The following is a 10,538-nucleotide window of genomic DNA, read 5'->3' on the forward strand; positions in this document are numbered from 1 at the left end:
CTCCTGGCGCCACTTGCCGTCTGCTTGGGTTGAACGCTGCCTTTTCCTTCCATCTGAGTTAAGAGGAGGGGCTGGAAGGTGACAACTACAGATGTCCCTCCTTATTTATGAAGTAGGCAAATTAAAAGATTGACGTTCATAGAAAGTGTGTCAGCATTTAAAGAAGCACCCTGCACTTCCTCTGAAGACAGCCTGGGAAACTGTGTTAGAATCCTCAGTGTCAAAGGCGGCGGTGCCGTCACAGCGGGAACCAGTGTTGCTGCACCTGCAGAGCTTTAGGGAACATCTCCCATGAGGTTCGAGCCTGGTTCTTAGTTCCAGGCTCCGCGTCGGACTCCTGGGCGCTGCTGGGAGCTCCACCGCGTCAGCAGCAGCCTGGGGTCCAGGTGCCCCTGTGCTCCCGGTCCCAGGTGCCAACATTTTAAAGTGTGGGATGGAGATCTGGAGGAGTGGCCCGGAAGAGGAAGTCCTTGCCCTGTGTCGCAAGCTCCCCGAGGTCCCCTCAAGCAGCCTGTGGCTCTGTCAGCATGAGGGCGGGGGTCCGACCTCCTAAGGCAAAGATGTGCGGCTCAGTGCATCACCGAGGGAGCATCGCCCGTAGCCAGTGAGCACACTACTTAGTGAGAATGCGGGGGACGGCCGTGCACGGCTGCAGGACGCGGCAGCTCAGAGATGTGTGGTCAGGGCTGGCTGCCCACTGAGACCAGGGGCTCCTCGCTGCCAGCCGAGCGCAGCCAGGCCCCTGCGTGTCTCCTCAGTCTCACAGCACACACGCCCGTGTCTTTTTTCAGTTCCAGTTCATCGTGTTCAGATGGTTCTCCGAGGCCCGAGACCCGCCCTCTTGGGAGGACCCGGCCAGCTCCCCCTGGAGGCCCCTGTGCCTGCCCTCCGCGGACTGGCGGCGAGCCGCCCTCTGCCTGTGGAAGCAGAGGACCTCGCGGGAGCTGCTGCAGCGGGAGGGGCTCCGCGTAGGTCCCGCCGGCCCCTCCCCTGCTTCGCTCCTCCACGCTCTGGGCTCTGTGGGCGCAGGACATGGGTGGGCCTGACCCGACGGAAATCACTCCTGGGATCGTCATATTTTAAACACGCCTGTCAGGCTGCGAGCTGGGGCCGGGCGTCTCCAAGCACAGTCACTGGGAGCTTGGCCGCTCAGACAACGTGCCCATGTGACTGTTTCTGCCACCTCTTTGTAACTTCTCATTTATTTCTTGGATGTTTGCTGGCTTGTTTTGGTCTTCAGAGAAAAAGTTGTGTCGTTTTATTGTATATTTTTTTCAACTCTTTTATTGTTAATTATCAGTCATACAAGAGTAGGTCTGACCATCTGTCTGACACCAGGAGCCGTGAGGCAGGAGCAGCCGTGCCTCGATCACTATCCACACACACGGCCCTGCTGGCGCCACACGGCTCCGGCGTTTACACACACTGCGTGTGCTGCATGCATGTCCCTGGGACACGTTGTTAAACACAGTGTGAGGTTCTGAGGTTAGTCTGTGTTGACGTGTGGAGCTGTGACTGTTGGAAGCACGTTCTCACGTCAAGTTTATCTTGTGGTTATTTGCACAACTCGGTGAGCTAGACAGTGATTGTTGTGCAGATGCCGCGGGCTGTCCAGGACCAGGCAGCAGTGTGGAGGACTGAGTTTACAGACCAGTTTGAACAGTTTTGGTTATCTTCACGTTCAGAGTTAAATGACTGATTCTTCATCTGGGCTTGGTGCCAGCCTCCCAGTCTAACCCTGGGAGATGGCGTAGGACGATATGTCTGACAGACACACAGGAGACCTCCAGCTATAATGAGAGGGCAGCGTCACAGCCCCAACCTGTGGCTTCTGTGCTCTGTCCTTGCTGTGGTGGTCACTTGGTTCTCTTCTCTCAGTTGACTTACAGAGACTGGTTACAGCTGGAACTAGAAATTCAGCCTGAAGTTGATTCTCTTTCAGATACAGAAAGGTAAGTGTTTAAAGGATCTACCCTTTAAAACGTTAATACAGTTTTCTACGCTGTCTTAAGTCTAAGTTTTGTCATTATATCCTCAATTTAATGTTCAGTTTAACATAACAGTGTATGAGTACAATTTTATTCATTCTTTTATTCGAGAAACACTTATTGACCTACAGTTTGCCAGACACTTCTAGAATGTTCTAGAAGCTGGGGATGCAGCGTGAACAAGACAGATGGGGCACCCGAGGCACATACAGGGCTTCCCACTTGCACTTCTGCCCCAATGCCCCTAAGCCGTTCTGCCGAGGAACTGTGCAGAACCGGACCCTGTGTGAGCCTGGGGGCGGGCAGGGAGATAAATAAGGCGGATTAGAGGGCGCTGAAGACACCAGACGGGGCTTTGGGAGCTGGTGCCAGCGGGCAAGGAGCAGAGGAGGCTGCGCCTGGTGAGGGCCACAGTGGGGAAGCCCTGGAGGGTCTCAGCTGGTGTCGGCCAACCAGGGAAGCAGAGGGGAGGGTGGGCAGCACCTTGCCGAGTGCTGGCTTTGAGGCACGGCACCAGGGGTGAGCGAATCAGAATCTGAGCCCCATGTGAGTCCCAGGGCTGGTGACTGAGACCGCCGAGACGTCAGGTGTGCTATCCTGGCCTCGAGCGGGTGCTGAGGGGCCGTGGGTCAGGGGGCCCAGGAGCCAGAGGTGGCTGTCCTCAAGCCACCGTACTTGGAGTGGTCAGAGACGTCCCTGAACACGGGGGTGCCGTGTCGTGGTGTCAGATTCTGACGGAACAAGTAGAATAAGGAAGGACAGCGATGGGCGATGGGAGGGACGACCCGCTTCCTTTCCCAGCTCGGTGGGCGCTTCCACCTTTCAGGTTTGTGCGCGGCCTGCCTCCTGTGCGCTTCCTTCACGTGCTCAGAAGCCCGGGCTTCCTTCCTTGCCAGGAGGGAAAGAAGGAACTAGTTTTCTGGGCTGCGGATCCATAGGACCCCTTCTTAACTCACTCTCAGGTCACTGTGTGTTGATGGTGTGGGGTCCTGTTCAGGGCCTCCTTCCTTCTCTCCTGACTGCAGTTCCAAACAGGCTTTGGCGGCTCGCTTCCTGCCTCTCATGGTCACGTGGGGAGGTCCTGCTTGGGTCCTGTTATTCCTGCAGGAACAGACTGCAGTGTTGGTGGCTGTCTGTGCTGCAGCTTCAGCACCACGGAGCCTGGTCCATATCTGGATGCTTTGCTGGTGGACCTGGGACAGTGCAGGCACCCCCTCCACCCCCAGCTCAGCAGCTGTGGACCTGCAGTCCCCCTCACCCCTGGCTGAAGCGGACCCTGGCCCGTGCCTCCCTCAGCACAGACCCTGGCGTTTGCATTGCAGGCGGGACTTCCACCAGTGGGCCATCCACCAGCACTTCCTCCCCGCGCCCTCTGCCACCGGGGGCTGCGACGGAGACCTGGAAGTCGCCTGCGCCACGCTTGTCGACGTGCTCATGGACTTCTGCCAAAGGTTAGGAACGTTTGTGCCCAGAAGGGTCTGTCTTTTGATTTTGGTAGCTCTAAGAACGTTTTTATTTCTCTCAGTCCAGTTTGTGTTATACAGAGCACAGTTGAACGTATCCTGATCGCAAGTTTGGGTTTTCGAGATAAAGGCAAGCTTCCGGAATCAGCTTTCTCTCTGTGCATAGATTTGCCAGTGGCAGTGACTTGGTCTTTTTGCTTTGTCTCCTGGTATCAGGGTTATTAGCAAATGTGACGAGAATAAAATCTCAGGCAAGTTGTGGGCGCCAGTGTTGTCGCCCACAGTGCAGGAAGCACTGGCATGAACTGCCTGCCATGAAAGGCAGGTGTTCCTGGTACCATATGGGCTGTGCCAGGTGTGGCCTTCTGACGTGGCCTGTTTTTCTCATCGTCCTCGTGGTTGCTGTGTTGAGGTGGTACGTCGTGTTATCTCATGGTTTTGATTTGCTTTTCCCCGATGACTTATGATGTTGAGCATCTTTTCATGTGCTGGTTGACCATTTATGTATCTTTTTTGGACAAATGTCTAATCAGATCATTTGCCTACTTAAAATTGGGTTATTTGCTTATTGAGTCATAAGAGTTCTTTATATATTTTAGATACTCGGTCCTTATCAGATATACGAGTTGCAGATATTTTCTTCCATTCCGTGAGTCATCGGTTCACTCCCTAGAAGGGGTACTTTGATGCACAAAAGTTTTAAATTTTGAAGAAGCCTTATTCATCTATTTTTAGATTTAGCTCTCATTTTTAGGCCTTTGATCCATTCTGTGTTAATTTTTTATATGGTGTGAGGTAGGGATCTGGCCCCATTCTTCTGTATGTGGATATCCAGTTGTCCCCTTTTGTTGAAGAGACTGTCCTTTCCCTGTTGAATGGTCTTGGTACTCCTGTGGAAAGTCCATTAGCCATACATGTGAGAGTTCACTTCTGGACTCCTGATTCTATTCTACTTATCTATACGTCTATCCTTGTGCCAAGACCACACCATTTTGATTACTATAGCTTTGTAGTAAGTTTTAGAATTGGAAAATGTGGGGATTTCTTGGCGGTCCAGTGGTTAGGACTCTGCGCTTTCACTGCTAAGGGCCTGGGTTCAATCCCTGGTCGGGTAACAAGTTCCAACGAGCCACGTGACACGGCCAAAAATAAATAAATTTTAAAAATTGGAAAACATGAATCCTCCAATTTTGTCCTTTTGCAGGATTGTTTTTGGCTATTCTGGGTCCCTTGCAGTTCCACCTGAATTTTAGGATCAACTTAATCACTTTCTGCAAAATGGGATGAGATTCTGATAATGACTGCACTGTATCTGTAGATCAGTTTGGGTAGCATTGCCATCTTCCTATCCATGAACATGGGGTGGCTTTCCATTTATTTAGGTCATCTTTAATATTTTCAACAATGTTTTATAGTTTTTAGCACACAACTCTTGCATCTCCCTGATTAAATTTATTCTTAAGTATTTTATTCTTTTTAGCACCATAGGCTCATTGCTTTAATTTCACTTATTTGCTCTGATGGTTTTTTATTGTGAATTCTTTAGGATTTTCTATATATAAGGTCTTGACATCTGCCAGTAGAGATGGTTTAACTTTTTCTTTTCCAATCTGGATGCCTTATATGTACTGATTTATTTATTTGCTGAATTGTCCTGGCCAGAACTTTACAGGGCAGTGTTGACTGGAAGTGGTATGAGCGGACAGTTTGTCCTGGTCTTGATCTTAGGAGGACAGTTTTCAGTCTTTCATCATTAAGTACGGTGTGAACTGTGGGTTTTTCATAGATGCCCTTTGCCAGGTTGAAGAAGGTCCCTTTTGCTCCTAGTTTGTTGAGTTTTTTGTTTTTTTTTTTTAAATCATGAAAGGGTGTAGCATTTAATTTTATGCTTTATCTGTGTGGTTTTTGGTTTTTGGTTTTTTGTTCTACTTATATGTTTATTGCATTAATTGATTCTTGCATGTTGAGCCAACCTTGCATTCTTGGGATAAATCCCACTTGGTCGTGGCATGTAATTGTTTTGATGTGTTGCTTGAGTTGGTTGCTGGCTTTTTGCTGTTGTTGGGACACCGTGAGTGTCCTGCAGTCTCTGGGTACCTCCTGGCCCCTGTGACCACAGGCCACTCTGGAGGCAGGAAGAGAAGCAGGCAGCCCAGCACAGTTAGGAGACACTTAGGAGGCTTTCACTGTGTTTTCATTTCAGTTCAAGGAGTTATGATCACTCAGAGAATTCTGATTTGGTTGTTGGTGGCTGCACAGGAAATCGGGATATTTTTTCCAGATTGCAGGTGAGTTAGAAGATGTAAAACTCAAGTGTGTCCACTGTGTTTAAGCCACGTGCTATTAAGATATTTATTATGAATATCCACAGTGAGTCCTAAGGAACCTGACCAGAATGAAAGCTTGAGTCACATACACAGTGGCTTAGACCAAGAGACCACGTGCTCTGTGAACTCACCTCACTGTGAACATCACAGGAACATGGAAACGAAAGCTGTAATATGGGAAGCATCTCCAGGCTTTAGGACGTTTAAAATTTGAAAACAGGAAGTAAAAATACTGACTTTGGTAGTAACATGGTTGCTGCTCCTGTTTTCTGCTTTTTAACTCTTGGTGCTGCATTGGGAGGTCAGGCTCTGAGAATTGATATAAATAACCCTCCACTTGCCTGAGGATCAAGAGTCTGCAGATATCGGAGGCTGGGAGACGCTCCTGTTTCCCGGGTCACTTGGCACCAAGGCAGGAGCACTTTTAGGAGAGTGCAGAAACCGTGTTTCTCATGTTGAAATGAAAGGTGCGTTTCTGTCAGCATCCTGCTCTCCCCCGATCTCTTGAGAGTGAGCTCTGGGGTCAAGAGTGCAGAGCAAGGCCCCATCCTGTATCCTCGTCCACTGAGTGCACTGGGGGTCTGTAACTTTGGAAGTGTACGTGCAATTCTGTATTATAGGATTCGGTGTTCCCGCTGTCACTCTAAAAAAGTGCCTGACTTTAGAACATGTGGGGAATGAAAGAGAAATCATGGAGGATGTGGTCTGGAGCACTGGGAAAATTTACTTAAAAATGAGTAAAACATCCCACAAAAAAAGGACCCCAGTCCCCCTAGCCCTCATCTTGACCTTTGTCCTCCACGTCCGTCATAACTGAATGCAGAAGAAAGTGACCTGTGAGGGCAGACACAGCGGGAGACGTGGGGTTGGGGTCACACATGACGGGGCGATGATGAGACGGGTGCTCTGCATCTTGGGGGTGAGACAACACACGTGTGCCTGCAGGCTGTGTGTGCACCTCACTTGTGTGATTCACCCTCAGGCTGTGCACACACACCCACCTGCACAGGGGAGCAGGTGATAAACGGGTAAAGTGTTAGCCATGGAGAGTGTGGGGAAGGGTATTCTTTGCACTGTTCTTTCTTCATTTTTGCAAAATCCTGCAGTTGTTCAGTCATTTCCAAGTGAAAAGGCTAGTTGCACTCACTCTGCTGGCCCCACCTCAGGGGCCTGCTGGGAGTGAGAGGCCCCAGGATTTCTGCCTCTGGCCGTGCTCTCCTCCAGGAGATGGCTGCTGACCTGGAGCAGGGCCCAGCGCCCCTCGGCCATGCTGCTCCCCGGGGCCACTTCCTCTTTGGAGTTTTCTGCAGACGCCTCCAGGCCCTGGCTCGAGGGTGGGACGTGGCCAGCCGCCTGCAGCGACAGCGGGAGCTGCTCATGTGCAAACGGTAACATGGCTCGTGCCCCAGGGTCTGTCTTCACTTTGGGTTCTCTTCCCACTAGTCACTTGTCTCTGGCCCCCGCCCCAGCCTGGGACGGCATCTTCCCTGGGTCCCCTGGAGAGCAGGGTCTAGAGGTGTGAAAGCAACTGGGGGTGAAAGTTCTCCTCCTGGGCTTCAGGAACCCCTCAGTTCAAAGACCTCGTGTGGAATGTGCGCTCAGGGTCCTCACTGCATCGCGGCTGAGCTGTGATGTCTTTCCCGGTCTCGTGAACTGGTTGTTTAACGCACTGCTCCCCGCCCTTGGTCATCGTGTAACTTCACAGCTAGTTTGGGGACACAAAGTGAGTGTCCTTGGGCCCAGCAGGGCAACAGGCCGCAGACCAGGGCCAGTTCCGAGCGGGCTGGGAGGGTTGGCTGCGCTCTGAGCGTAGCTCTCGGGGTCACCGTCCATGCCTCCCTCCTCCCAGCATCCTCCTCGGCCTGCCCCCCTCCGTGCTTGTCGGCAGCCCCCGCTTGGAGCAGTTGGCCGCCCCCGACTGCAATGACTTCTTCCACTTGGTCAACTCGGAGCTGGTAGGCGCAGGGCAAGTGAGCTGGGGTATGGGGTCGAGGGGCCATGTGGGCACCTCAGGCTGGCTCTGGAAAACTCACCAGTGCATCCGTGGTCACGTGGAGCCAACGGCCTCAGTGCGTGTCCTGCCTGCCCACGCCTGGTCTCTGAGGGTAGGACATGGCACTCAGAGCCGCGGGTGAGCCCTTCATCTGGCTCGGCACTGGCCTGCGAGGCTAGAGACCGGGCAGCCCTGTCCTCCGGAGCACGACTCCTTCACGGAACCTTCCCCAGGGTGATCACCTTGGGCCCCGCATGTGCAGACCATCCTGCCCGCCTCGCCTCCCCTCCGTCGGTTTCTTTTGGGGGCACGGAAGCCAGATGGTGCCCTGGCTCTCGTCAGGGTCTCCGAAGGGTGACATCCCTGTGACCTGCATGCGGTCAGGGTCAGGGAGGTGCCGTGCATAAGTGCTCCCCTGCCCACTGCAGATGGGTTCCCGCTTTTTAAAAATGCACACGTGACTAGAGCTTGACCTGAGGTTCTGTTCGTTTGTGTGGAACTTTAAAAGGTAACTGGGGAAGCAGCAGAAATGAGATGAGATTTTCTTTAAGTTCGTTCTAAAGGCTGTTTCCCTTCGAGCCTTGAGAACGGCCTGTGAAAGCAGCCAGGTGAGGACACGGGGACAGCACCTGGCCCGCCCGCCTGGGCCCATGGGGTTTGCGCCACAGCTGGCGGGCATGGGGGTGGACGCGAAGCCGCACGGAGCCAGCCCTCCGTGGGCCATGGCGGTGCCATCCTCCCATGTGTCCTTACGTGGTGGAGCCTCCAGCAGCTGCCCGCCCTGTCCTGCACGTGCCTTCCTCACTGGCCTCTATCGTTTTGCAGAGAAACTTCTCCCACGACGGCGCCCTGACCCACGACATCACGGCCCACTTCTTCAGGGTAATTTCCTTTCCCTCTGCCCCTCCAGCGTCGCTGCTCAGACCCCAGGGCTGGGCCCTTGCGTGCGTGGCAGCTCCTGGGGCCTGGGTCCACGTGCGGGCGTGTCTCCTCCCGCAGGGGCTCCTCAACGCCTGTTCACGAAGCAGAGACCCCTCCCTGGCAGCCGACCTGACCCTGACTGCCTGCCAGACCCAGTGCCCCTTGCTTCTGACCTCTGCTCTGGTAGGCTCCCCGTCTTCTCAGGGGTGTTCCTGGACCTGGTGCAGCCGGGGGTCCGCCTAGGGCTTCCTGGCAGCGTGATTCAGGGGAAGGTGCACCAGGAGCAGTGGGGACAGACCACAGGAGTTGCGGTGGGGCTCCTCAGGAGTCTGTGCCCAGAGCCGTTCACACTCCTACTCCTTGCTCTGTGTTGACTGGAGCTGAGCGGGGACTGCTGTGCCGCTGGCCCGGCTGCCGCCCCAGCCCCTGCTGGCCCGGCCTTCTCATGACGATCCGTGGGTGGGGCTCCCATGCGGGCTTTCTCACCCCTTCTCGGTTTTGTCAGGAGGGAGGACGCTGCGCGTTCCCTGCTGAGCTCCCTGGGCGGCAGTGGCCTCTGGCTCACGGCTCTGCAGCTCAGCAGGGGCGTCCAAGGACCAGGCCCTCCTCTGTCCACATCCCGCGTCCTCCGCGGATGAGGATGAGCGTGCCTCACGGAGCTGCTTTGGGCCTTAAATGAGACGCTGTCCTTGCGGTTATGAAGCACTTGATGAGCGGGAGACGGGCTCTGGGGGTGTCGGCCTGCGGGCAGAGACATTGCCCGTGCAGATCGCCAGTGTCACCCGAGGCTTCCCGATCTTCTTGGTGAGGGGGGGAACTGACCTGTCGGTGCCCGTTCTCTCCCGTGAGCTGTGGTGGCCGCACCTGGAGCCCGAGCTTCACCACCGGTGGAGGAGATGCTCCCAGAGCCCGCTGCCTGCAGAGCTGCGGAGGCTGCAGGAGGCCCAGCACTTTGCCGCGAGGTGAGTGCGGGCAGCGGGACCCACTCTGGGTTACGTGCATGGTGTCTCGGGAGCTGGAGGGGGCCCTGGGGAGGCTCTGTGAGGCCCACGTGTGGAAGGGGGAAGCAGAGCCAAGCAGACACGTTCCCGTCAGACTGGCGTCCGGGGTCCACCTGCCCGTCTCCTCTCACATCCGAGTGGGTGCTGTCCTCGGAGGTCACAGCAGGGATTGCTGGCCCCATCCAGCCTCCCTGCATCTTCCTTTGTGACCCATTTTTATCCGAGGCACCTGTGTCCCCCCGCGAGGGTCAGGGATGCTCGACATCTCAGAAAACGAGAAAAGCAAGTCTGCCCACTGAGTCTAATTCTGCAAGAGCAGAGAACTTTCTTAAATCACTGCATTATATTCCATTTTTAACTTTTGGCCCAGTTTTAACCTGCTGGAGAACCATGAACTTCACACTGCAGTCGGGGCAGGGGCTGAGTGGGAGGCGGGTGCAGACTCGGGGGGGAGGACTCCTCGCAAAGCTGAGGCTGCCGGGACCAGGCGCCCCCGCTAGGCATACCACTTCCTGGGTCCGGGGCAGAGGGGCATGTTGACAGCCAAGGGCCAGCCTGTGGAGACCGGTTGTGGGGCCGGGGGGGGGGGGGTGCGCTTTGGGTTCTGGCTGTGACGGGCTGGGGGCTCTTGTGGTGACACACACCTCCGTCTGTGGCAGCGTCCTCTCCCCCCTTGCGGCACCCTCCACACCCGGCCCAGCCTGGCTCTGCGCGGCTGCCCTGCACTTCGTGATTCGACGGGCCGGGAAGGAGAGCATCCGACAGGAGCTGGGGCAGCTGGACGGCCAAGGAGAGGAGGTAAGAATGAGATCCTTTCCCTGCGTGTCCTTTTCCAGCAGCCTCAC

At 54.8% G+C, this 10,538-nt stretch overlaps 1 protein-coding gene across 14 annotated transcripts in view; it reads left to right on the forward strand.

Moving 5' to 3' along the window:
- Nucleotides 1–10,538, forward strand: part of FANCA (FA complementation group A) — a 53,136-nt gene that overhangs the window by 38,529 nt on the left and 4,069 nt on the right. For 12 of the 14 annotated variants that reach the window (XM_061173202.1, XM_061173203.1, XM_061173205.1 and 9 more), the window contains 10 exons: nt 792–968; nt 1,879–1,952; nt 3,311–3,439; nt 5,655–5,739; nt 7,003–7,166; nt 7,628–7,733; nt 8,597–8,653; nt 8,771–8,875; nt 9,542–9,654; nt 10,353–10,491. In XM_061173202.1, coding sequence (XP_061029185.1) covers nt 792–968; nt 1,879–1,952; nt 3,311–3,439; nt 5,655–5,739; nt 7,003–7,166; nt 7,628–7,733; nt 8,597–8,653; nt 8,771–8,875; nt 9,542–9,654; nt 10,353–10,491 — 1,149 coding nt within the window. Of the gene's footprint in view, nt 1–791; nt 969–1,878; nt 1,953–3,310; nt 3,440–5,654; nt 5,740–7,002; nt 7,167–7,627; nt 7,734–8,596; nt 8,654–8,770; nt 8,876–9,197; nt 9,441–9,541; nt 9,655–10,352; nt 10,492–10,538 lie in introns of those variants that run through there. The other 2 variants (XM_061173209.1, XM_061173210.1) reach the window with 2 other exon arrangements.

This window comes from Eubalaena glacialis, chromosome 18 (assembly GCF_028564815.1).
Source record: "Eubalaena glacialis isolate mEubGla1 chromosome 18, mEubGla1.1.hap2.+ XY, whole genome shotgun sequence".
Classification (NCBI taxonomy): Eukaryota; Metazoa; Chordata; class Mammalia; order Artiodactyla; family Balaenidae; genus Eubalaena; species Eubalaena glacialis.